Source organism: Halichoerus grypus, chromosome 13, assembly GCF_964656455.1.
Source record: "Halichoerus grypus chromosome 13, mHalGry1.hap1.1, whole genome shotgun sequence".
Lineage (NCBI taxonomy): Eukaryota > Metazoa > Chordata > Mammalia > Carnivora > Phocidae > Halichoerus > Halichoerus grypus.
In genome coordinates, this window is record NC_135724.1 from 20,022,107 (window position 1) to 20,050,071 (window position 27,965).

The 27,965-nt window shown below is 39.6% G+C and overlaps 1 protein-coding gene across 7 annotated transcripts in view; it reads right to left on the minus strand.

The window, feature by feature from the left end:
* RAB27B (RAB27B, member RAS oncogene family) overlaps positions 1-27,965 on the minus strand; it is a 146,344-nt gene that overhangs the window by 7,339 nt on the left and 111,040 nt on the right. For 3 of the 7 annotated variants that reach the window (XM_078060283.1, XM_078060281.1, XM_078060282.1), the window contains 4 exons: positions 10,180-10,351; positions 8,424-8,509; positions 3,102-3,205; positions 170-293 (listed from right to left, as the gene is read on the minus strand). In XM_078060283.1, the coding sequence (XP_077916409.1) occupies positions 170-293; positions 3,102-3,205; positions 8,424-8,509; positions 10,180-10,332 (467 nt within the window). In that variant the 5' untranslated portion in view covers positions 10,333-10,351. Of the gene's footprint in view, positions 1-169; positions 294-3,101; positions 3,206-8,423; positions 8,510-10,179; positions 10,352-10,882; positions 11,001-14,347; positions 14,503-26,141; positions 26,238-27,965 lie in introns of those variants that run through there. The other 4 variants (XM_078060280.1, XM_078060286.1, XM_078060285.1 and 1 more) reach the window with 3 other exon arrangements.

Consider the following 27,965-nt stretch of genomic DNA (forward strand, 5'->3'; position numbering starts at 1 on the left):
CTTAAAAAAAAAAAAAAAAAAGATCACATACATTCCCCTGGAAGATATTTTTCATTCATGCGCCATTACTGACTCAAGGGGATTCCTCCCAGTATCAACCTCATGTTCCTGCTCCATTACTAAGCAGCAGTGTGCAAGGTCAGATGACATCTCCGTGTCAATGACTTACCCGTATTTGTCAGCCAGGTCCCGCGCTTGCCTTTCATTGACTTCCCTCTGGTCTGGCAGGTCTGCCTTGTTGCCAATTAATACTATATCTGGATTTTCACAATAAGCATTTGCTTGCAGTTGGCCTTAGGAAGAAAGCAGATGGACCGAGCACGTTAGTTATAAACAAGTAATGTCAAATGACTGCTCATACTTTGAGTTCCTTTTCTTTTTTTCATACTTCAAATTCCTAATTTAATTGTTCACCTCCAGCGTGGCTGCTTGCTAGTTATATCATATTAGTCAAGTTACTTCACTTTACTCAACTGCAGCTTCCTCATCTATAAAATGAATGAAGATGATGCCTCAAAAATTGCAGATTGTGAATATGAATAATGATTGATATGAAGCACCTAGATGATCACCTATCAGTGCTCTTGAATACCTGGGGACATGTCCTCCAAGATGGACATACTGCTTCAGACTATTTGTTCTTCAAATATATGTAGAGATAATAGAAGAGGAATTTTAAGTGTGTAAGTTTGCTCTTTCCTTTAAGAGGCTGCTACATTTTTTTTTAAGTGGGCTCCACACCCAACATGGAGCCCAATGCAGGGCTTGAACTCATGAACCTGAGATCAAGACCTGAGCTGAGATCAAGGGTCAGATCTTAACTGACTGAGCCAACCAGGTGCCCCACGGCAGCTACATTTCTATCTCCTGAAGTCCAAAGTGAAGACCTATTAGAATAGAATGTTTCCAAACCACCACAAATTTATGCAGAAACAATTTTAAGACAGGTGATTGTTTTTCTTTTTTTCCAGGATACACTGTGCAAAAGAGAGAAGAAAGAGGGAGAGAAGGTGGGAGGGATGGAAGGAAAGAAGGAAGGATGAAGAAGGGTTGGGGGAGGGAGGGAACAAGGAAGGAAGGAAGGAAAGAAGGAAGGAAATGATAAAAAATCTGTCAACCCACATTTTTGAAGTTACGAGGATTACTTTAATTTCTATTTCAAGGCATGCTGTACGCAACTTTGCTGAGGAGGAAGACAAGGCTTACCCTTTAACACTGATTATTTGGGTGTTAAAAATTGAAGTGTTATGAGACATGCCAATTAATTATCTTAAATCCCAATAGTATTCTTCTGGATCTTTTTTTAAATGAGCAAGAATTTTATCTGCTTTGATAAAGGATGAACAAATCATTCTCTGAAAGAATCTAATAATCTTATTATCTCTTTATCTCCTCAGAATCTAATAATACCACCAAAATTTAGAGAAAGAAATACAATAATAAAAGGAAATAGAGACAAATCCTAGGATAAACACTCAGTTGGAGAAGCAACGAAGGAAGTCAGAATTTGTTGGTATTTGTCCCCATGGCAGCAACTGTATTATTGAACTAACTTTTAAAGCAGTTATATGTATTAATTATAAATATATAATAATAAGAAATACATGTTTTTTGAGTATCTATTCTGTGCCAGACACTAATCCCAGCTTTGGGCTATTGCGATGGAACAAAGCCAACAAAGTCTGTACTTTCATAGAGCTCACTTTCTAGTGGCAGAGAGTCAAAAGGACAAGTAAGCAAAGAAATACATATGTCAGGTGGTGGCAGTGATAAAAGGGAATATAAAGTGTACTGAGGAGATACAAAGTAGTGAAGCATACTAGTTTATTTTTTAAAGATTTTATTTATTTGAGAGAAAGTACGCATGCGCGCGCACATAAGCGGGGGGCGGGAGGGGCAAAGGGAGAGGGAGAAGCAGACTCCCCCCTGAGCCCGATGCGGGGCTCGATCCCAGCACGCTGGGATCATGACCTGAGCCGAAGGCAGACGCTTAACCAACACGGAGCCAGCCAGGCGCCCTGAAGCATACTAGTTTAGACAGGTGGTCAGGGAAGGCTTCTTCCAAGAGATAAAGTTTGAACAAACCCTTGAAGGAAGTGAGAGAATCTTAAGCAGACTCCCCACTGAGCGAGGAGCCTGACTCGGGGCTCAATCCCATGACCCCAAGATTATGACCTGAGCTGAAATCAAGAGTCGGATGTCCAACCGACTGAGCCACCCCGGTGCCCCAGTACAATCCAATTTTTAAAAAATATCCCCCTGGCCACAGACAGCCCCAACAAATCTAGAAATGGCAAGCCTATCACCAGTCCATAGGACTGCTCGTATATCCCATTAGGATAAAAATTCTTATGTGTAATAAAAATGCAAATCAAGTATTCCCTTTAGTGCTACATCAATTTTTAGAAAAGGAAAATCAAATACTACTTTCCTATGCTGACGCAGATCAATCTGTCTTCAATAACTGACTGGGCTACTTTTAACTTATGTCTAAATTATAAGATTTTTCATTTTAAGTCTTCCTTACATTTGAACATTTTTTTCCAAAAAAGTAAAATTTCAATGTGAGCTGATTGACACACTGACCTTATCTTCATGTGGCTGGTCTGCTCTGGAGCAGTTTCTCACCAAATTAACCATCCGTTAATTCATCCATTAGTTAACCGGTGCGCAAGGGCATACATTTTTAGGTGCCAGTGTACCCTCTCAGAAAACACTGCTGCTTTTCTCGCTCTCCTTTCCAGATTAGATGTGGTAGCTCACATATTTGTAAGAAGTCCTTTAAGACTTACTGGATAAGTGGAATTAATAGCCTTTCAACTGTAATAATAAAGACCTTGAATATTATATATTATTATATATATAGGCTGTGAGAGCTATGCAGGCTTCTTCTAAGAGTGTCAAAGGAAGGTATGACCCCAAGCCACCTTCGGTGAGCCACCTATCGCCCATCACTTTGAAGGTGACACAGGAAATGCTAAACTCATGGATTCCCAAGGTTAATCTGGGGAACCCAATCTGGTTTCACGTTGGGAGGCAAAGAAGCAAATAGAGCTGTTGGGGCCCAAAGTGGCCAATGCAAGTGACTTGGTCCCACTTACTCATCCAGTTTCTGACATTTAAGAAGCTCTGTTGACTGGTGAGGTCAAACATTAATAAGAAACCCATGGCATCTCTGAAAAATGCAGTGGTGAGGCTCCGGAATCTGCCAAGAAAGCACAGTGGATAGTTCTGGAAGTTAGCCCATAAACATACGATGACAGTACACACAACACCATTTCCCTTTGAAATGTGAAATCCCCATGGCATCCCTTATGGATTCTCCTACAGAATAAGAGAGTGGGCAGAAAGATTGCTGAAGGATCATGGAAGGGCATCTGGTTGTAGACCTTTCTTAGGACCACAGCCTGGCTTTATGGCCTATAGCACTTACGCACACAGAGTTTGTAACATTCAATCACATGATGGCTTACACAGCCCCTTGGACTCTTTCTCTTGTTGGGTCACAGATATCTTGTGGTCACAGTTATGATAGAAGCCACTTTCAAATGGGGACTTTAACTTATATTTTTCAATCTCCCTTGTCTGTGCCTAGAAGAAAGCTTGGCATTTAGTAGCCTAAAAATGAATGCCTGTGATTACGTACAGAAAACCACAACTTGTTAGCAACTGAAACTGGGGTTCTTTTGCAGGGAAAAAACAATGTTGATGAGAAGATTCTTTTATAAGCACTGTGGGGGTAAAGCTGAATTTTAGTCTGGCATCCATGTCTCATGAGGAAGAGGGAAAAACACTGAAGAAAGGAAGAAGAAGATGCTTAGGGGAAGCAAGACAAAGTCAGAGAGATGTAGTAGTTGGAGACAGAAAGCAAGAACGCTCATCTCTACCGGAGGATTTTGAAGAATATACTCTGTCATTTGTTGTGTAAAGACTTCTCTCCTCTGCTCCAACCTCCTCCACCCCGAACTCTTCAGTAAAATTGAAGGTGTGCTGAGATCCACTTCAATGGCAGGAATGGGCAAAACCAGAGACTACACAGAGGGACCAGAGAAGGTTTGGGTTATACTGATACAGAACTGAATTTGGAAAGGGGTTTTTAGAAAGGCACAGAACTTTGAAATACAGACTATCACTTCCTATCCTAAATGTCCTCCTAATTTTTGGTCTCCTATTTTAGCCTATTTGTGGATTCTTTGGTTTCCTTGGAGTTCTATTCTCAACCCCTTCCCACTATACATACATTCACTGAGTGAGTAATCTCATCTACTTCCCTGGGCTCAATCGTCACCTATATGTTGAACCCCAAATGAACAGGCGTAGATTTGTCCTGTCATTCACACTGTGTGCCCAATTACATGTTGTGTGTTTCCGGTTGGAGGAAACTGAGGCACCTCTAACTTCATGAGTCTAAACCCAACCTGGCCCCTCCTCCTGATCTCTTCTCCTATCAATGCATCACCATCTTTGGGGTAACCATGGCTTCTTTCTCCTTCACCTACTGTATACAATCACCAAGCATCTCCTGACCTTGTCATTTCTGTCCATCTACTCTAGTTTTGAGCCTATCCTCTTTCATCTGAATATTTTCAACCATCTTCTTTTTTTTTTTTTTTTTAAATATTTTATTTATTTATTTGACAGAGAGAGACAAAGCAAGAGAAGGAACACAAGCAGGGGGAGTGGGAGAGGGAGAAGCAGGCTTCCTGCGGAGCAGGGAGCCCGATGCGGGGCTCGATCCCAGGACCCTGGGATCATGACCTGAGCCGAAGGCAGAGGCTTAACGACTGAGCCACCCAGGCGCCCCTCAACCATCTTCTTAACAGGCTTCTTGTCTCCAGTTTTGTTTGGGACCCTCCCCTTCACTGATCCCTTCCTGCTGACTATATAAATCCTCTGCTACAAACATCTTAATGATGCTCTTAAGATAATGACTGAACTCTCTAATATGCTGTCAGGCTCTGCGTGAATTAACCCTTGCTCATCTATCCAGCTTCATCTCCTGACTACCCATAGGCATGCTGATCTTTTAGTTCTTAGAAAGTTCACTCTCCCCCTAAGCTCTCACACACGCTGTTCTTTCTGTGGGTAACCTGGCCTTAATGCTTCCTCTACCTCCTACCTCTTTAGCCTGGATAAGACTCACTCACTCATACATTGTGTATGACTATATGTTATATATACATAACAGTCTCAGAGGAAATAGCACTTTCCCAAGCTGCCTTCCTAATACCCACATCTGGGTTATAGGTTCCTCCTGGTGCACCTGCCCATCACCTGTTGTTTTCCTGGCACTGTCCTCAGGCTGTATTGCAATTGTTTGTTATCTGTTCAAATTCCACCCTAGACTTGTGAGCTCCAACAGGAAATGAGTTATATTTCTAATTTGCTATCCACTATATTTTCATGGTCTTGAACATATTTGCTCACAAAATGTTTGTCAAATTAAGAGAAAGAAAAAAAGAGTAAGAGAATAGCAAAGGATATTCAAGTATTAAAGATGTCAATGACTTCAACAGAGAACAATTCTTTTAATACCAAAGCAAAGAGAATAGATATTTTAATGACTATTTCCAAATTTGATTTTTTGGTAAGGCATTAATCATGATAATTATGAAATACCAAAAATTTTACTCAATTTTTTCTTGTGGAATTGTTCCTACCAGTTGCTGGAAGCTCACAAAGATGCTTTTACTGAAGTTTTCTTTCTCTTTGGGGACTAGCTGCATTCACAAAATTGTCTCCTCCTCAACTACAATAGTGTGGCTAAGACAACTGCTCTCTGTTCTCTCCCAAAAAGAGAGAGAGAGGGAGAAAGAGAGAGAATGTGTCTGTGTATGTTTCATTTAAGGACAAGACTGTGCCATGGCCCCCTCTCATTGCCCATAGCACATGACAAAGTCATTTTTTTTATGTTAATGGCCTTTTTATTGGGAAAAAAAGGCTAGCATTTACAACTTGAAGTGGATATAAATTCTAATTTCTCGAACAACAATGCTGATGGTTGTGCTGAAGTCCACACTCACAGCGTACTCTGCTGGCTCCAAGTCATGGCTCAGAAGGTTTTAAAAACAGAGTCCAAAGACGCTCGCTTGGTAAAGGTTTCATTTTTTTTTTAAGATATTTTTTATTTATTTATTTGACAGAGAGATAGAGAGCACAAGTAGGCAGAGTGGCAGGCAGAGGGAAAGGGAGAAGCAGGCTCTCTGCTGAGCAGGGAGCCCAATGCGGGGCTCCATCCCAGGACCCAGGGATCATGACCTGAGCTGAAGGCAGCCGCTTAACCAACTGAGCCATCCAGGGGCCCGGTAAAGGTTTCATTTTAAAAAATTTGTGTTAATGGTGATGGCCTGACACCCATTTCACTGCAGTACACTGCAGACAATGCTAAATCAACACACGCAGCATGGAATGAGTGTCATTGTCACCATGGGGGGGAGGGGCACACGGAAGTACAAGAGGGCCATTCTGCTTAGTGGGGCTACATTAGTTTTAAAACATGCTTGTCGTGTGGATTTCACCGGGGTAAACATTTTTGCATCTACAGCAACATGGATAGGACATTCTTGTTCTAGAATAGGCTCATATCCTAGACCATTCTGCCCAGCACCCTTGTTATCCCCTTTCTTCCCAAGGTGACTCCAGGGGAAAGGTAATTGATTTCCAGCTTTATTCACCAATCTCATTCTGTCCAGTGAGTCAGTAGGGTGGGGAAAGCTGGGACCATATTAAAAAAAAAAAAAACCGATCCCAGAGTCACATTATTACTTTCTCCCTCACTGGGAACTAAGGCTGTGTCCTGTATCCTTGAGGTTTACATAAGCGGTATGATTTTTCCTCGTTCCATGATACCACTTTTATCAATAACCATAATCTTATATGGGTTATACTGCCAGATGTTTTTAGGCACAGGGCTGAGGTGTGAGACACTGTTTATCTTGTTGCATAGTTACACCTTAGTTTATACAAAATGCAGAATTCTCGAGGGATGAATCACCTCCGTGTTACTAAGACTGTCCCTAGTTTTCCTCACTTCCCTCAGAGAGCAGCCGTCTTAGGGGGGCAGAGGAGAGAAGCCTACCATCATGTGAGGCTGACATATCATGTGTGAGGACATATGGGAACCACATTTTCTCATATTACTTCTTCAAAAATGAATTAAATTGGTCTATAAAACATACATCTTTGTGACAACAAAACTGACATATGAACAGAAATTCTTGTGAGGAATGACTTCAGAAGAACTAGCAGTGTTGAAGAATGTGTGTAAATGGAATTCACAGTCAAAAGAGCTAACGGAGAGGGCCCAGCACCTCTCCTGGCGTTTACACTCACTGAAAGCGAGAACACTTTGGACGCATTTCAAAAACTAAAGTGTTTACAAGCATAAACATTCTAAGACATGTGATGCAGAATTTGGAGGTATGTGCCTTCTAAACATCTTCTCTGACAATCTACTGCCAATTTTTATTTAATCTGATATTGAAAAGCTTCACTAGCTTGTGGTCTTTAGCCCTTTGAAACCTTGGATCTCAAAGAAACATCTTTTCCTCCAGCTCTAAGCAAACAACACTCCTGTCTTCTGAGCTTCTCTTGCCTTGGACATCGTACCAGAGAAGATGCTAGAAAACCAAGCATGGTCTCTGCCCCTGTAATGCTGACAATTTTGTTGGGGTAAGAAGGCCACAGGTGAATCGAAGAACCACAGTTACAGACAAAAACCAAAGATTTGCCTTCTTACAAGGTGGTATTTAATTAATTGAGTAGCTTAAGGGATGGTGGAATAGGCGTAGGAGTTCACAGAAAGAGGGAGTTTGTCTCAGACGGGCATTTAGAAAGGCTCCACAGAGGAGGTGGTCCATGAGCCAGGCCTGGTGAAAGGAGAGGATCAGGGAGGGTGGGGAGGGAGGAAAACATTCTAGCCAGAGAGCAATGGTGTGACCCAAATCTTAGAAAGAGGCACAGGACAGACAGTCTGTGCAAAAGGATGGAAACACTTGGGAAAGGTCTTACCACCCTTTCTTTAATTCCCTCTCCAGGTTGCACTTGTAATCCTGTTAATTTCCCACTTTAATTTAATTAAATTCTAGAGAAGGTTTTTTTTTTTTTCTATTAGAAAGTACAAAGACAACATATAACAAGGATCTCCAGAGACTGCTAAAGATCTGATTTTTGAAATCTGTACCAAATCCGCAATGCTAGTTATCATTAATTAACTATAAATAATTTATTTTCATTTCTTGACATAAAGGTCTATTTTAGAACCAGGAGAAGAGTTGTACAACATTTGCTTTTCAAGTCCACGTACATACGTGGAAGCCAGGTTGCTAAGACCACACTAAAATGTAATTGTCAATTAAAGCATTCACTTTAAAAGAAGTTTTTCTTGGCTGTTCGTGGCTAGAAACAAAGTAATTTACTATTACCTCTCTTGGCCGGCAGTGTCCCAAAGCTGAAGATGCACTTTAAAGGCTTTCCCTGATGATCCATTTGGTCCCTGGGTATTATAAACCTAAAAGATACAATTTTCATCAGTTGATATTACTTTGGATTTTGTAAACATTCAAATTCTCTGGGTTCACTCAGCATGTTTTTTCTCAATTACTATAATCAAAGTTCATAGTGCAGAATAAATATTTGCTCTGTTTTTTCCAGAAGTATCACATATACTCTCACTTTTAAATGTCAAGTACAAGTATGATTTTCAACACAATTTAGGCATACTGCAAACTTAAATTAGACACCTTCTGTCATTTCCTCACGGAGGCAGCAAACATTAGATTTAGGACCCAAGTTCTAGGTTCGAATATCAACCCTTCATTTCACTTCTTTGAATCTTATTTTCAAATAGCAAACTGAGACCCACAATCTCTTCCTACTTTACAGAGTTACTGCAAAAATAAATGACATAACAGATGTGAACGTACTTTTAAAATGCTAAAATGCTTTACTAATACCGGAATATCTTTTGCTATGACTTGGACTTCCAAAGTGACCTACCCATGAAATATACACAGAATTTCTCAATAAGTTTACAGAAGATATTTCAAGTCTTCCTTTACTCGCCGTTTTTTCCAAAGGCTCTTTTTCTTAATGTTTAAATTTTCAAAATTATGGCCTTTTGGCTTCTTATTTAAGCAAAGCCTAACAACTTTAATACTTCATCGGCTCCCCTAAGTATGGTTTAGTAGAGATGTTTAAAGTGTGGTTTAGCTTAAGCACGGTTTAGTAAAAAATGTTTAAAGGGAAAACTTTGCAAGGACTTATCTTCCTAGGTCAGTGGAGGCATTTGGGAGGGGTGAAGTCACAGGAAAACCCTGGCGGGGTTGGAAGCCAGGTTGCTAAGACCACACTAAAATGTATTGACCTTCAGATAAGGTACAGGATGCATACAGAACCATGATTTAACTTCTCAACCACAATTTCCTTTTCTCCCCCCACCAAGTCTCGAGCAAAGAGTAGATTTGTGACATCAGCTGGAAGCGTCAGCCATGTTGGCAATCAAGAATACCTTGGGCGGCAGGAAATCTGGCTGAGCTTATGTGTCTATGCTACACGTCTCACATGTCATAATATCCTTATTCCTGTCATTAGAGTCTAGCATAGGAGAAGAAAGCAGTTGTAATTCTCACTTAAACTCCCTTATCTTGGAAAATAGCATGGACTGGTCTCACATTCTGTTCATAATAAGCTAGTGATTGATAGCTGAGTCTACACATAAATAAAAATGCAGCAAGGACTTACAAAGCTCACGTTCCAGCTATTTGCCAATCATTCTCTTAACTTCTCTCTGAAGAGTTGAGAAATGAACACTAGTTCTTATTGAGAAACATAACTCAGATCAAGAGTTAAGGGCTTTGCAACCCGGATCATTCAAGTTTTGAAAGATTCCTAGAGAATTCATAGAAAACACACTATATAAACCCGTGAATTATTTCTTTGTCCTAAATGCTTTTGGAGACAGGTGATAGTGCCACTCCACATTTTTCTTAGCAAAATGTTATTTATAATTGAGAACATTAAGAATATTCTAAATTGAATCAAAGTGACAGGTTATGAATTTCCTGTGATAAAAGGCAGACACCTTGCAATGCAATAAACATAGCTTCTTAATTCTATTTTATATGGAGGGGGGTAGAAATAAGCAACAAGGTTAACATAACAGAATGGTTAAAAACTCACCACACGTTTTTCCCGAAAGTCTATTCCTACTGTTGTGATAAACTTGGGATTGAATTTATTGTCTGTGTATCGATAAAGAAATGTCGTCTTCCCCACCCCCGAATCTCCAAGGGCCAGGAGTTTGATCAGATAATCATAGTCCCCATCGGTCATAGTGATAGTCTTGGTGGGCCTGTGTAGGAGAGGAAAAATAGTAGGTTATAATAAAAATCAGTTTCCCTTTGCCTTCCTTCAAAACACAACATAAATGTACATTTCAAGGTTAAAATAGTTGAATACTTCTATTCTGTCAATTCTGAATTAACTTATTCAGAGCAGCTCCAGGAGTAAGGGCACCTCTATTATTTCACTCAGTACAAATCTTTTTACATCACGTCAGTTAATATGGAACAAAAAGCCATCTGGTTCCCACAATAGCCATTGCCACAGTGGTAGTAGAACTTAGCCACAGCTTTTAGTTTTAAAGCCAATGCCCTTTGCGGCCAGGAGGATGGTGCCAGGAAGAGAAGGAGGTCACAGGAAACAGAAAAGCCTGCCCAAGTTGATGCAGGTAGACTAGGGAGAGACTGAGATTACATATGGGTAGTGGAAGAGAAAAGCCTAAGGAAACATTTTGCATCTAATCATGCATAATGAGCCTCCTATTATGTGCATGCAAAATATTCCTTTTTAATTTAAAAAATTTAACAACTGAGATGACAACCTTTAAAAACATTGATTTGAAATCATTTCAAAAGCAGTGTCTAAAAATCTTCTGTTTTGAAATACCAAAGCCTCTGTTCTCCAATGGCAAATCTGCTGTATTTGGCAAACCTGCTGAATATTTTCCAGACCTTGAAAAAGGAGAAAAGCTAGTAAGAGGCATGACTATGGTAATTTTGCTAGTATTTCTCCTGCTTGAAAGAATGCCATTTGCCATTTTTCCCATTGTCCTGACCTCCTTTGCCTCAGTCTTAATTTCTTCTGTTGTTACAATGACTATGGATGAGGCCATGGGCCAATGCCAAGAACACCTGCACTGGTGATACCTTTGAATTACACTATCACCTACTGAATACATAATGAGGTTTCCACTCCAGAGGTCAGTGAAATGATTTGACATTTGATAAAACTTTCTGATTCATGAGTTGTAGAAACAGGTTTATGATAGCCCCACGTAGAGGAAGGCCTATAAAGAAGTTCCTAGAGAAGTATCTCTCCTATTATATGAATGGGCAGAATATTTTCCCACCTTTACAGATCCAGAAAACATCGTACTCTTCAGTTCTGGGGCGATTAAAATTAAATTTCAACAAGTTATCCCATAGACATATCTAAAAATTGCTAGATAATTCTAATCATTTTCTATTTGTAAGAAAATGATGCACATGTTCATCACTTCAAATAAAACTTTATTTTATACATAGTCACTTTAGTTAGTTATCAAAACTAAAAGGTTTCATGTCTTTGGATAAATAATGATGAAGATGATAATTAGGTACTTAGCAAATCAGTATCATTACATCATTTGGAAGATTGGCAAATTTTTTACATTAGAATTTTCTAAAATTTGAACCATCCTCCTGCTAAATCCTGTTAAATATATTATGGATGTATGTTTCTTTAATTAATGAAGTGTTTTGCGTTAAAGCGTTCTGAGAGCTGCCAATATGTACTTCTATGCTAAAGCTCTCCTCCCTTATAATATGCTTTCTTCACTGAGTAGGACTCTCACGGTGAATGTTTTCTGACAATGAATGTTCTCTCTTTTATTGTTGTTGCTTTTGTTTAGTATCTATACAAAGTATAATCATTGCTCAGGAAGAAGTGCATAGCTTCCATCAACAACCAGCCTTCCTCAATAAAAGGATGCAGGTATCTCAAGTATTGACCTGAAATTCTTCTTGGAAAATGTCTTCATTGACTGACTACCTAGCAGTGACTAGTTCTGAGTTCAAATGGTTCTAAATATCTTACCAGGACTTTATAGTCGAAGATGTTGCTGTTCCTAGTCTTTGAACCAAATGGATTGCTAGAGAAGACTGCTGTCAAAGTAGTATCATTTCCCCCCATTTGGGTCTATCTGGGCCACCATTACTTGACTTTTTTCTCTCTTTGCCTCCCAAACTTGCTCCTGGGCAACTCCTCTGAAGGGTGATAAAGTTTGTCATTTCACTAGCAGAATTGGATGAAACTGCTAATTCTCTTGGGAAAGAAGGATTATATTTTTTCTGAGGTATAAGTGACCAAAGCTAAATTCTTCCTGTTGGCGGGGAGGAAATTAAAGGTACTGGCTGCGTAAGTACAAGACAAAGTTGGAGGATACTGTGGCCCCTGTGGCCTGGAAAAATGAAAATAATAGAGTCAAGAAGATATATCAGCATACTTTCAATTTTTGCTTAAAGTTAACTATGTTTTTTGCAGTATTTTTTTGTGACAGAGTTAAGAAAAGCTAAATCTTGAGCAAATCTAGTTAAATATCTTCAATATATAATATCAGGTCCAAAAAAATGAAAATTTTAAAAATGTAATTTATAATCTAGTATCTGATAAGGCATGCTTACACTTAAAGATGCAAAAAGAAAAAATACAACATAGTTTTACAAGATGGGGAACATGATTAATTGACAGATGAGTCAAATAGTTGTGCTTTTAGTTCAAACAAAACAGTAACCTTCATGGGCTGCAGTGGTCTGAGAAGATTTTGTAGAGGAAGATGAACTTGTATTTAATCTTATAACAAAGGGAGGAATTACCTATTTGGAAAGAAGATACAGGAGCACTGCATGGGATATGACTTCCCACTTGTAGAATGAGATGATCACCACTTGCCAGCTACATGACCTACCAGGTATTCCTGATCTGCAATTTGTTTTCTGTTGTTGGTACATAAACTTGCCAGGGGCAATACTGACTTGCCTCCCAGTCAGGCTCTAATCCAGAGTGAACAATTGGCTAACCATGGATTGATTTCACTGTGGCTCACACTGGCTCTTTTCTGTAAGTGAATGGTTATGGATACTTTGTGGCATTGAACAAAAAGTCCACCTGAAATGAATGCAAAGCTTGGCACCATAGAAAACCTTTATTTAGTGTCTCTAGTAGACTCTTTAAAGAAATTGACAAAGTAAACTCAACATGAGATCATTTGCCTTTTAAGTTTCTTTTGAAAATGCATTTTCTCATTTTTATATCACTACGCATATATAGTTACTTAGTTTGGTTCCGCTTTTATTACCATGCGATTTTCTGAGTCCTAAAATCATATGACCTCAATATTCTATCCTTGGCCCGGCAAATATGACAGTGCAAAGAAAAATAAAAACCTTGGCAAAGTTCCCTTTTCCAAAACTGAGCTAAAAAAATGATCTGGGAAGGATCAAAAAGCTGACAAGTTTAGCAGTATTTATTCCTGCACAATGATTGATGGTCTTGTCAGCTCTTCCTTCTATGGATCTAAAAGTAAAGAAAAAGCCAGAAGATTGCTGTACTTCAGGAAACATGTCTGACTTTCTCCCATTATCACTGTGTCACAAGCTAAACTACAAGAGCCAGGAGGTCTTTTAGATATAGAAACCGAGGGATCAGCCTCCGAGCCCCTCATGGGAAGGTAAGGGGCTGGGAAGAGTAGGAAAAAGAATCCAAAACACTTGTGAGGCTCTACTTAATGAAGAGTCTCAAAGGTAGAAGGAAATCTAAATAACCCTGTGGTCTAATCCTCAGTTTACAGATGAGAAGTCATGAGCACAGAAGTTATGTGATTTGTGGGATGAGAGTTTCTAACAAAAAAAAAAATCCAAGACTTTGGTTTGTTATAATTTGAAATGAAAAGTGGATTAGATAGGTAGAAAGTAGAAATATTTTCATTCTATGGGGGAAGGGAATTTTCTCTGGTTATTGACAGGGACGTGATTTTCATAGTTAGACTATCTCAAATGAGGCTGCCCACAGTTTCTTTCTCTCTTTTTCCCCACTGCTATGCCTCATTCTTGTTCAACATAAATCCCATTTGCTCAGAAATTTAATCTCCTTTGTCCACTGCTGGATCCAGAGTCCAATACAGTGGTTGGCATGTATTAGGGGATCAGTACACATGTGTTGAGCGTTGGAGCCATGCAAATGTCACAATTAATGAAATTAATCTTTGAGCAGTTGGTAGAAGTGGAGTCCCTCCAAGTTCAGGACTTACATTCTCCTTCCTTCCTCAATTGTGAAGGGACTATTTAGATTAAATGATCACTGTGGGACCTTCCGGGTCTGGCTTCCTGAGCTCATTTTTCTATTTCTATAAAAACCTTCTCAAAATAGAATACTTGTATCTTCAGAGAAGCAGTTTCAAATAAGCTAGGAAAAGAGAAAGCACAGAGGGACTGTAATTTTTGGACGTGAGATCTGTATTGGCAGAGAGCATATAAACTTGTCAGTTGAATAGGTCAGTGCTCAGAACTGGGCTTCTCCATGAAAGCACCCATTCACCCATCTAACACATACTCACTGGCACCCCATAATTTGCATGATATTCTGTATGACTCTGAGGATATACTCTGTTTTCTCTAGAGGGAAGCTTAACAAACAAACACTACAGATACGTATGGATGACTACTACACAGGTGGACTTACCCACGCAAATTTAAGACGTTCTTTGCTAGTTCTCCAACTAATAATCTTAAAAATGCCATGACAAGCTTTATGACCCTGTGACTTGAACTTATTAAATTAATAAAAACCAAGTTAATATTCTTTTTTAAAAATATTTTATTTATGGGATGCCTGGGGGGCTCAGTCGGTTGGGCATCTGCCTTCGGCTCGGGTCATGATCCCAGGGTGCCGGGATCGAGCCCCGCATCGGGCTCCTTGCTCATCGGGGAGCCTGCTTCGCCCTCTGCCTGCCGCTCCCCCTGCTTGTGCTCTCTCTCTCTCTCCCTCTTTCTCTCTCTCTCTCAAATAAATAAACAAAATCTTTAAACAAAAAATCTTTTTAAAAAAAGAATTTATTTATTTATTTATTTATTTGAGAGAGAGAAAGAGGAAAGTGATGGAGAGAAAGAGCACGAGCGGGGAGAGGGGCAAAGAGACAAGCAGACTCCTTGCTGAGCACGGAGCCCAACACAGGGCTTGATCCCAGGACCTTGAGATCATGATCTGAGCTGAAGTCAGACGCTTAACTGACTGAGCCACCCAAGGGCCCCAAAACAAACTTAATATTCTTAAGGCACTTTGGAAAGCTTAAAATAATAGACAAAGTGTCAGTGATATTACTTTGTAGGTACTTTACATAAAATAAAGCTGTCAAGCATAAAATGGACAGATGCTTAATATTTCCTCATTAATCTTTATTCGACTGGTTTGTATTGGGCTCCAGTAGGTATATCTTGAGATCTGGAATTCCCACAGCAAAATGTCATTGAGTGATAGCCTGAGGGTGGTTTTCATTGACTGACCTTAAAATTCTGCTTCCCATAACCACATTCATGTCCTAGAGGTTAGAATTAAATTATGGCTGGAACTGGGGTGCGTTGACGGCACTTGGTTAAGTGTCCAACTCCTGATTTTGGCACCGGTCATGATCTCAGAGTCATGAGATTGGGCCCTGCATCGGGCTCCACGCTCAGCAGGGAGTCTGCTTGAGATTCTCTCTCCCTCTCATTCTGCCCCTCCCCCCACTCTCTCTCTCCAAAATAAATAAATCTTTTAAAAAAATAAATTAATTATGGCTGGTACTCAAGGGACCTATAGTCTGTGCTTCAGTAGAACAGAAGACATCTTCTGAAGGGAGAGAAGTGGGGGGGTAATTAAAAAAAAACAAAAAACTTTGTATCCAGTAGCATTTTGTTCTGTTAGGAAGGTTTTAATTTTCATTTTGATTCTTCTTAAAGGCTATTTATAATTAATGGATGTGAGCCTATATAGAAAATTCAAACCCAACTATAAATATTAATCAATATCAACTTAAACAACCTTTACTTAAGCTGACAATGGTCGATGTGTCTCTTGCAGCAATCAAATCTATTTTAAAAGATAAAAATATCCATTTTGTTTCATTCTATGATCAAGGGATCTAATGTAACAGAGATAAACCAAGAAGTTATTGAACTCTGAAGTTCAGCTTACTTGCCCTGAAAATAAGGGGTAAAAACTCTAACACAAGTCATCTTTAAATTGATTTATCTCCATTGGTATATTATTCCCACATATTTTTTAAATTATTCTCACATATTAAACTCACTTCTAAGCCAATGAATAATTCTGTCTAAATATTTTTTTCTCAAAAGTAACATTTTTTCCATGGGCTTAATTTTGTGGCAACTTTTGAAACTACATGAGGGTTTTTCCTTTTTTTCTTTACTTTTTATTACAAGAAACTTCAAACATATACACAATTTGAGGGAATAGTAGTATACTCCCATATATCAATCAACCAGCTTCTAAATGATCAATTTAGTCCCAGGTCTATACCCCAAAGAAATGCAAACATATATCCACACAAAAACTTGTACACAAATGCTCATAACAGTCCCCAGAAGGAAACAACACAAATGTCCATTAATGGATGAATGGATAAACAAAATGTGGCATGGCCACGCATCGGAATATTATTCAGCCATAAAAAGGAAAAGGTAGGGACACATGCTACAACGTGGATGAACCTTGACAACATGCTAAGTGGAAGAAGCCAGATGTAAAAGGCCACAGATTTTATGACATTATGGCATTACACATGTAATGTCCAGAATAGGCAAACTCGTGGAGACAGGATATAAGTTAGCATTTGTCAGGGGATGCAGAAAGGAGGAACTGTGGAGTGACTGCTAATGGGGAAGAGGCTTTTTGGGAGGGATGACGAAAATATTCTTGATTTAGATAATAATGGGGGCATATTTTTTTGTGAATGTACTATAAACCACTGAATTGTATACTTTCAAAGGGTAGATTTTATGGTATATGAATTATACTCGTGGAGTTATTTTAAAAGCCCAAGGAAGTAAGAATAACATATTTTATTTAAAAAAAAATTTTTTTAGCTGAGCTCCACTAGCTGGGTGTTAATTAATACTTGTTTACAATGAAGTCAATTAGTAGTATGAATCATGTGTATTCAGATAATAATACTCTCCCGAACCGCAATGGAAAGGACCTGTAGAATATATTCGATTAGCCTTATTCGCACATTTACAGTAATTTCTTTTTTATAAAAATATTTCATATGGAGCAACTGGGTGGCTCAGTCAGTTAAGCATCTGACTCTTGATTTTGGCTCAGGTCATGATCTCAGGGTCTGAGATTGAGCCCCACTTCAGCCTCCGTGCTCAGCGCATGGAGTCTGCTTGAGATTCTCTCTCTCTCTCCCTCTCCTTCTGGTGCACAACCCTCCCCCCCCAAATAAATAATCTTTAAAAAAAATTCCTTATTTGACAGGGTCCTGATAGCCAATCTACTGAGCAAATGTGCTCACAAATCAGGAGTAATTGAAAATCACTAAACAGCAGGACAGATTGGTCATCAGGAGCCTATGAAACAGCACTGGAACAGAACTTGGGTGTACACATCATCCAGTGGGTCCCAACGCTCGCTGATCATCAGTATTCCCTGGGGAGTTTACAAGTACAAACTCTAAGACCTCTCCAGAAGGGCTGAATCAGAATCTCTGCAGGCAGGTCCTGGAACTTAGAGTTTACGTATTTCACTAAAGTATGACAGTAGAGTGGCCAGATTCGGGAACTGTTTTTCTCCTTTTTTCACCTTGAGGCACGTCTATAGGAAACTCTTCAGAAGGTTGAGACTCTTAACCCCCTTCAGCAACTCGTTCTAGAGTAGAAAAAACTCAATGGTCAAGAAAAGAGTCAGTTTATCTGATTTGATCTTGTTACAGTTGAGAGCAATTTCCTCTTGCTGATTGCCATCAGCAAGCTTGGCACATAGCTACTGGATTCCTTCTTCTGCTGATACGTGCTATTACAATGCCCTGAACGTGCTTTCCCAGCTACATATCATTTTGTTCCCGCACATATTCTAAACTTTGTTTCCCTGAAAATTAGGAGTAGTCCTCAAAACATTATTTACTCACTCAAAACACATACACTACACGCACTGAAGACATCGCATAAATGTTTGAATTAAGTAAATTAAGCGTTAAGAATTTTTTGAAAGATTCAGTATTTGACTTGGAAAGGTTTTATGCTTGTCTTCATAAGTGAGCCACATGATTTACTTTTCATTAGACAGCCTACTTTAAAAAAATAAATGCTTTTGTAGGTCCCTTCACCCAGGACTTTAACAAGGGAGCAAGAAAAATAAATGTAAATTCCTTGCAATTCAGCAAAACCTTATATGGAAAGACCTATATCTTTTCCAGAATTGAAACAACCTTTGAGGCAATACAACACATTACGAAGCATACACAGAGGTTGACAACTTTCCTGAAGCCAGTCAGCAAGACCAGAACAGACAAAAGTTTTCCTAACTTAGTGGTTCTCAAACTTGGCTGTTTTTTTAAAACTCCCTGATGCGCAGACCACACCCCAAATCACGTAAATCTGGCTCCTGGTGGTGAGACAAAAGCATTAATACTACAACCTCCAGTCACGTTTGAGAATGCCACACTGCCCTTTAAAGATTTTATGAGAGAGAGAGAAAGTGTGTGCACATGGGAGCGCATGAGTAGGGGATGAGGGAAAGAGAAGGAGGGGCAGAGGGAGAGAGAGAAAATCTTAAGCAGACTCCCTGTTGAGTACAAGCCCAAATGACTCCATCTCCCAACCCTGAGATCACAACCTGAGCGGAAACCAAGAGTGAGACACTTAATCGATTGAGCCACCCAGACGCCCCAAGAACCACCACACTACCTTTTAGCACAGAGACTCCTCACTGCCAGGGAATAACTTCTAATTTCAACAGTGCAAGCCACTCCTAGTTTCATACTACAGCTAACAGGACAGCAGAGAGGACCACATTCAGGAAGACATATCATTTCCTAAGACAGTGGCTGGTTGGGAAGATGGTTCATTTCCCACCATAGGTGCCTGCCTCGTGGGCCCACCGGCACCAGCCAGAGGAGCTGCTTGCCCTCATCGTGACAAGGGCATGCGTCCGCTATGATGGCAGTCAGTCTAGGTCTTTTTTCTGGAGAGTTGTGTGACATTGAGTGTGTATATGTAAATTGAAGCTTCAACTCTTAATGTTTCCACGTAGAAGAATGACAGGAGTTTAAGCTAAAGAGATGAGCATTTAATAAGAGGTTTTCTGACATTGGCCTAATAATCCTGCAAAATTGTGATCATTTTCCAGTCAGCTGCTGCTTTGAGGAAGTCTTGCCAAACTTCTACTGCTTTGCTTTTTATCTGAGAAAGGGCATACTAATCAAAATATCTGCCCATAAATTCTGCATCTCTCACATGTGAGGAAACCAAGTTAGAGAGCATCTATGGGTTCACATGTCAATGAAAAAAAAAAAGATGAGTTCCATATTATTACAATTTTCTCACTGAAACCTAATTCTAGGTAACTCATAGAGCCGTATAATTCCAAAAATAAAAAAGATAAAAAATCCATGACCTCTTTAGGAAAAAGAATGTTGGCTGGTTGTTGTTTTAGCTGATATTTAATAGGAAGCATTTTATGAGCTTAATAAATGCTGAAAAAGAGAGATTATATCTGCAAAGAATGGAATTAGTCCAAAGAAAGTGCTTATTTATCTCAAGGGTTCTTTCTATATTATGTAGATGCTTATGTTAATTGAAATTTCTAGATTAAAATCTTATTTCTGTGATATGTATAAGGCTGAGTGGAGAATACAGAATGCTATTATAAGTGGTTCTTAACCCTTATGTGATTGGAGAGAAAACAAATAAATGTTAAGTTTCTTCATCTGATAAGTTATTTGAAATGAGCTCTGTACCAGAAAATCTATGGCTCTGAATCTAAAAGATATTCAGAGGAGAGTGTAAAACTCATAAAGCCCCAAAAGCAAATAATCCAGTTAAAAAATGGGTAGAAGACATGAATAAACATTTTTCCAAAGAAGACATCCAGATGGCTAACAGACACATGAAAAGATGCTCAACATCACTCATCATCAGGGAAACACAAATCAAAACTACAATGAGATATCACCTCATACCTGTCAGAATGGCTAAAATCCACAACACAGAAAACAACAGGTGTTGGTGAGGATGTGGAGAAAGGGGAACCCTCTTACACTGTTGGTGGGAATGCAAACTGGTGCAGCCACTCAGGAAAACAAATGCAGTTTCCTCAAAAACTTAAAAATAAAACTACCCTATGATCCAGGAATTGCACTACTAGGTATTTACCTAAAGAATACAAAAATACTGATTCAAAGGGACACAAGCACCTCCATGTTTATAGCAGCATTATCAACAATAGCCAAATTATAGAAAGAGCCCAAATGTCCATCAACTGATGAATGGATAAAGATGTGGTATTCATAAAGATTTTATATATATATAATGAAATATTACTCAGCCATAAAAAAGAATGAACTCTTGACATTTGCAACAATGTGGATGGAGCTAGAGAGTATTATGCTAAGTGAAATAAGTGAGTCAAAGATAAATACCATATGATTTCACTCATACGTGGAATTTAACAAACAAAACAAGTGAACATAGGGGGGAAAAAAGAGAGGCAAGCCAAGAAACAGACTCTTAACTCTAGAGAACAAACTGATGATTACTGGAGGGGAGGTAGACAGGGGGATGGATGAAATAGGTAATGGGGATTAAGGAGGGCACTTGTCGGGATGAGCACTGGGTGTTGTAAGTAAGTGATGAATCACTGAATTCTACACCTGAAACTAATATTACACTGTCCATTAACTAACCAGAATTTAAATAAAAATTTGGAGGGGAAAAAAAAAAAGAAAAACTCATAAAGTGAATCAGGAGTAGGGACAAAAATAATCAGGAGGGCTTTATGGAGGAGGTGACATGAGAGCTGGAGTTTGATGTGGGAAGAGCAAAGGACTGGTGGTGAGCAGAGCACTCACGTCCTGGAGGCAGCATATATACCCCGTGCCATCGGCTACAGCAAATATGGCTTAGGTGGAAGCAGAAGCAGCATTCTGGGGGGCTTTGGTTGGTGAAGTTGGATCTGCAGGGCTGTGGTGTGATGTAAGAGGCAGCTGTTGGAGTCCACAGCCCTGGGTTTAGCAGTTCAATTTCAGCCATTTAGCCAGCATCTGACCATGGGCAAATGACTTAACCCTAGATTCTAATGTCTTTACCTGCAGTTGTATGTAAAGTACCTGGCTCAATGCATTCAATCATCATGGATTCACCTTTCACACTTAAACTCGCCAAGAAATAGGGAACCATAAAATTTTTTTTTGATCAGTGACACAATGTAACAAAACCACAAAATAATGAATCAATTCCTACAGGTTACTTTGTAACTTAAAGTGAAGTCAGCAAATTTCTCAGAAAGAAGGTGGTGTAGAAATCCCAAGAAAATGCATAGCTGCATTTTAGAAAGCTCGTTTTCCTTCCACTTGACAAAGCACTAGATTATTTCAGCTACTTTATCCCCTGCTGGAGCTCTGATTAAAAATACAGTATGTCCACAATGCCTAATTACAGCTTTAATAAGCCTATTGTTTACTTCTTGGCAGTAACCTAATCAACTGACCGTGTCTTAAACTCACTTACCATTTTCCAATATAAAACATTTATAATTTTGTCTTTGACAACATCTACCCCCAGCCGTTACTGGTGAGAAAAGAAAAATCCTCATTAGCACAAAGATATTTACAGCTATACACTCCCATCCCTGCTGTTTGGTGCATTTTCAAGTCTAATCAGAGCAGAGCAGAAGGCAGCTAGGTGCCTTGTTCAGTGCCCTAACTGGCCAGGGTAGTGCTCCATTCTATAATATTCATTAACTTTAGATTTGGTGAACGTTTTTTGGTTAATAACAATTTGGGGTGGAGAAAAATCATGAAATATTCAAAAATGTGAGTGGTTTACTAAAATTAAACTTCATAAAAAGGTTGCTACTCAGAATTTTGCATTATGCTTTTGTCCAATTTTTTTTTTAACTGAGAAAGGGACCTTCCTGTGGGAACATCCTCTCTTGACTGTTCATATCCGTAGTGACTGTTCTCACTGATAAAGAATCATGACCTCAGCAAAGAAATGCCAAAGAGTTGGAGCTTTTCTAAACTAGGATTTGTTATAAGACAGTTCTTATGAAATTAGCTTTGCCTCTATTTGCCAGATGGGTTCTAAGATGAGAGGAAACTCTGTGGCATGCTGCAGGAACACAGATTGGGTCATGTTCTATCTCATCTCTGCAAAATCACCACCCTCAAGTCCCCTCCTGCCCAAGGAAAAACATGATCACATTTTCCATTAAAGATTTACATTTTACTTTCTGGTATTTTTTTTTAACAAAAGGAGAAATATCATAATTTACTACATTAAATCAAAACATTGAAAGGAGAAGGTTAACATTTTAGTGGGAAAAATAATCACAGTAAGCTATCTGTCACAAATAATATATTTGTTATATCTGACACTTTCCAGTTCATGGAAAGTCTGTGTCTCAAAGAAATTTTGGGGAATCAATCTATTTCCCCAGCATCAAAGAATGCTCTTTCTATGTCATTTTCACTGCTTTTTAATTTTTTTAATTTTTTAAAAGATTTTATTTATTTATTTGAGAGAGAGAGAGTGAAGGAGAGAGCACAAGCAGGGGGAACCGCAGAGGAAGAGGGAGAAGCAGGCTCTCTGCTGAGTAGGGAGCCCAATGCGGGGCTTGATCCCAGGACCCTGAGATCATGACCTGAGCCGAAGACAGATGCTTAACTGACTGAGCCACCTAGGCGCCCCTCTGCTGCTTTTTTAAAAAGGAAAATCCAAATATCTTCCTTTACTGTCTTGTTTCCTAAAGTTCCAGTAATAAGCAAAGGGTTTCTTTTAGCAAGCTATATTATTATATCTAAAGTAAAGGTTTTCCTGCTGAAATCGGAGCCTATTTGGTTAGGTATTATTACAATAAGAGGAAAAAATATGAAAGCTAAATGCTTGTGTACTAAATTTCAGAAGTAAAACTTCTAGTTACATTTAATAGTAAAATAAAGAAGTTTCAGATTTGTTCTATCTATATATTTCTGTTGAATACATTAAGGTGAATATACCACTGTATGTGACTGTGAGGGGGTTTATATTTCAGAATAAAGCTGGCTCTGCTCTTCCCTGATAATGTGACTCAGCAGCTAATCTTCTTGTTCATATTTACACAATGACAAATGCAGACTCATGTCCCCCCCACCTCAACCCCCGTTGTCTTTCCCCTAATTAAGTTAAGGGTGGGACTATAATATTATTCACCTTAAAATCCTTCAACAGCATGTGAAAGAGTAGACTTTTCCTAGGATCTAAAACAGAAACTAGTTTTATAAACCCAGCTATAGGTGAGGTTTACTTACTGAATAATCACAAATATTAGCAAATGATATACTATATCTCGCGGCAGATAGGTTTACTTTGTCTTAAGCAAAACAAGTGAGTAGGACAAAATACGAGGAAGAAGTATGAGAATGCAAGCTGGAACATTTTTCTCCAGCCCAACATTGACTGGGTTCCATTAGCTCTTGACTATAAGGGATCAGCAGGGTCATAATGAGCACGTATGCACATGTGCACACACTTGTACACACACAGGCTCAGGCTCATCAAGCATGAAAAGATCATGAGGCCTGTGCACACCACTCCCTAAAAGCCAGTCCTCTATTGAACCTGATCTTGTCAGAAGATAAGTCTGCTTTGAATGTTTATGGAGTAAGCCAGAAATATCTATAATTTACAATACAAATTATATAAAATATACAAATTTGAACTTTCTTCTAGGCCTATAATTCAAAGTAGGAGAGTGAGATCATCTTTTTTGTTGTTGTTGAGAATCCGGTGCCATCTATCCAACAGGCAGAAGCTACTCTGCCTAGAAAGAGTGTGCTGGGTCCTTTTGAAAGGATGCCTAGGTCTCCTCGCCTGGAAGCAAGGTGATACCAATTTGCTGGATGAGCAGAAGAGGACAGAGGAGGGAGTTCTTTGTATAAGGGGCGAGTGGAACATTAAGGCATGCCCATCATCAGCCTGTTTAATCAACCCTGACATATTGCCCAGGTGGAGGCCTCAGGGCACTTCAAAGGAAAGATCAGAAAGTTGCCTGGGGACCTGACACTGTCAATGGCCAGTCCAATTCCTGCCTTTGATAAAAACTGGTATAGCAAACACATTTACAGAACCTCTGTATGTAGAACACTAACCCCAGGAGCGAGGAGGAAATGAAGGAGGAAAATGGAAATACGTGTGAGACGATATAGAAACACTTAAAAAGCAACAAGAATGAGGCATTCGGTAAGAAATTGAGGAAAGAGGATGGGTTTTATAGTCAAAATTACAATATACTTGTAGCACAGCTCCATTTATAAAGCAAGGATACTAATCTCCCCCAGATTCGCTCATTCGCTTACCCAACAAACATTTATTGGGCACCTATCATGTGCCTGGCACACTGAGTTTATTGCAGGGATTAAATGAAACCGCATAAAGGCTCCACTACGTTACCAAGGCAACCGTGACGGCTCAAGCAGCGGCGTGTTCCCATCACAGACCCACCTGCCACTCCTACTCGGTTCACAGCGGCCCCTTTCACTCTCAGAAGGGTCTCATTTGAACAAAGGGCATGGTTCCTGCAGCTAGTAAGTCTCCTAACTTGTCTTCATGCCTCTGGCTTTGCCTTTTCCCCCATCCTTCGCCACATAACAAGCAGATTTTCCCTCAAAATTATAGTCAGGCAACATCACTGTCCTGCTTCATATTTTCCAATGGCATTCATCAAACCGAAAATAAAACCCAGAGTCCCTTTTTCCTGCCTTACAAAGTGCTGTATGACCTGGCTGATTGTTCTCTACTAATCCTCTACTCCTTCAAGGAGCCACGTTTCGCCCTGTGTTAGACCCTTTGCACGGGCTGTTTCCTCTGCCTATACCCTATCCCTCCCCTGTCTCACAAACGGACTTCTTACTATCATTCACTTCTCAATCTAAATGTTTCTTCATTGGAGGGATCTTGTAGGGCCCCCAAATCTAATGAAGGCTCCCATTCACTTTCTATGGCATCAGTCTAGTTTTTGTGTGGCCCTTCTTCCCAGCTGATAATCTGCCTTCTTGTTTATTATCACTCGCTTTCCCATCTAGATTGCAAGCTCTGAGTGGGTTGCATCCTCGCACACTTTGTTCACTTCGGAGCCTCGCTAAAAATAGGTGTTCAACAAATATTTGCTGGAGACACTAATATATGCTCTGTTGGATCCAATTTGTGTGGTTCTGTAATGCAGACAGCTGGTCTTGGAGAACTCCAGCCTGCGCACTAAAAACTCTGAATGCTCTGCGTAAGAAACAGTGTCTTTACCATCAAAATTGCCTTACATGTTGAATTGAAGAAGAAACTAATCTGAAACTCACAAGTTCAGGATAAAGCTATAAAATTAAAGAACCCCTGGTGGTTGAGTGTACAGTTTCCAACTCTACTAATAGCTGATTTTAATACCTACCTCTACTTCTTTGGTGTTCAGAACCATGTCCAGTTAAAATACAGAAAATTTTGATGAGATGCTAGAAAGGGTTTTATTTAAGTGCTTCAGGGTCAGATTACTGAAGAGGAAACCTCCTTTGGGTTCCTGGACCATTTCCACTGTGTGTGTGTGTGTGTGTGTGTGTGTGTGTGTGTGTGTAGGCTTCCCCACACCAACAAGCAATCCTCTGATAGAGTGTCTGAGATTTCAGCTCAGTGTTGACCTAACACCCAGATTCCACAGGTAAAGAGCTCAGTTCCACAAGATGGCCCTCTACTCCAGACATCAACTGGAAGCCCAGGTTATCTGTGCTCCTACCCGACCAGCTGCAAATTGGAGATTCCAACAACCCCCTCCAATACAGATGCCAACTGTAAGTCAGAAGTTACCTGTAGTTCTGACCAATGGGCTGTAAACCAGAGGTTCCCACAACGCCTTCCTTAAGTCCTATTAATTTGCTTGCAGAACTCAGGAAACCTGTTTACTCCCTAGATTATGGATATATTACAAAGACTATTAAAGGTTACAAATCAACAGTCAGACGAAGAGATACATAGGGCAAGGCAGCAAACAAAGGATCTTCTGTCCTCATGGAGTTTGGGGTCTGGCATGGTCACATGTGGAAATGTTCTGGTTCCCCAACCTGGAAACTCTCTGAACCCCCTCCTTTTTGGGTTTTTTATGGAGGCATCATTACTTAGGCATATTGATCAACTCATTGGCCATTGGTGATTGATTCAACCTCCAGCTCCTCTCCCCTATCCTGAAATCAGCAGGTGGGACTGCAAGTTCTAACCCTCTCTTCCTGGTTGGTTCCCTCATCCCTTGGCCTTTTCTCAAAAGTCATTTCATTAACATAAACCTGGTTGTAATGGAAAGGAATTTGTTATGAATACCAAGACACCCATGTCACCCTGATGTCTCTGAAGCTATGTCAGGAACTGAGAAGGGGAGACCAAATATTATGACAAAAGATGCTCCACTGTGCTTATCACTCAGGAAATTCCAAGAGTTTCCAGAGCTATGAGCCAAGAACTGCAGATAAAGACCAAATATATTTGAGAAATACATTTTGGTCATCTGAATGTTCAAATATATATGTATATATATTTCTTATAAATCACAGTATCACAGAATCTCACGCAAGAAAATCATGGGCTCAAATCCTCATTTCTACAATCTCCTATGTAAAGTTCTTAATGAAGCAACACATTATCTTAGACCTCAAACTTTGAGGATACAAAATAAAAATAATCTGAACTTCAAGAGAAAGCAAGAATCCTGTTTTAAATGTATAAAAATGGCTCGTGTTGCAAGAAAATCGAAGAAAACAGTATCACTACAGAATGCAAATAACTCACATTATACGTAACCTGAAGGAATAAGTTTGCTATTGAGCTACTGTCTGTGACTATTTTACTCCGGACTGGATCCTTGGACAGGAGATACATTAACCGCTCAGTAAGGAACTGAACTCTTAAGGCAGGTCTGCCTGTGAACAAATTTCAGCTGTCTTGAATTTTCAGAACCTATATTATGAAGATTTTACAGAGGATTGCAAACTTTTTTACTTGATTCACTTGCTTTATTTCAGCCTCTACATCTTTTTTAAAATAAAGGTTATGGCTGATCTTCCCTTGTGTGGTACAAAGGCAAACTGCCAGAAACCTCCTGTGTTTTCCCATATATACATTTTGGTAGCTGTTCTCTAACCATGGCCTCTGCAGCCTAGTGTTTTTGAGGTGTACTGAAAGGCCTCCCTGAACCAGCATCTGCCCAGCCACCGTGCCTAAAGCCCTCATGAAATCCTTATGAAACAGATACCCCTGGGGCACCCGGGTGGCTCAGTCGATAAGCATCTGCCTTCGGCTCAGGTCCTGAACCCAGAGTCCTGGGATCGAGCCCCGCATTGGGCTCCCTGCTTCACGGAAAGCCTGCTTCTCTCTCTCCCACTCCCCCTGCTTGTGTTCCCTCTCTCGCTGTCTCTCTCTCTCTGTCAAATAAATAAATAAATAATAAAAAAAAATCAAAAAAAAAAAAAAAAAGAAAGAAAGAAACAGATACTCCTAAGATCTAGTGGAAGGGTATTAACTGTATTAGAGCAAGAGGTCACCAAGGAGGTGATATATTAACTAGTTCACTCATTAGTCTTGATTAGGTTGACTCATTAAACTTACTACCTCCCATAGTCACTTGAACTATGTCTTCCAAGG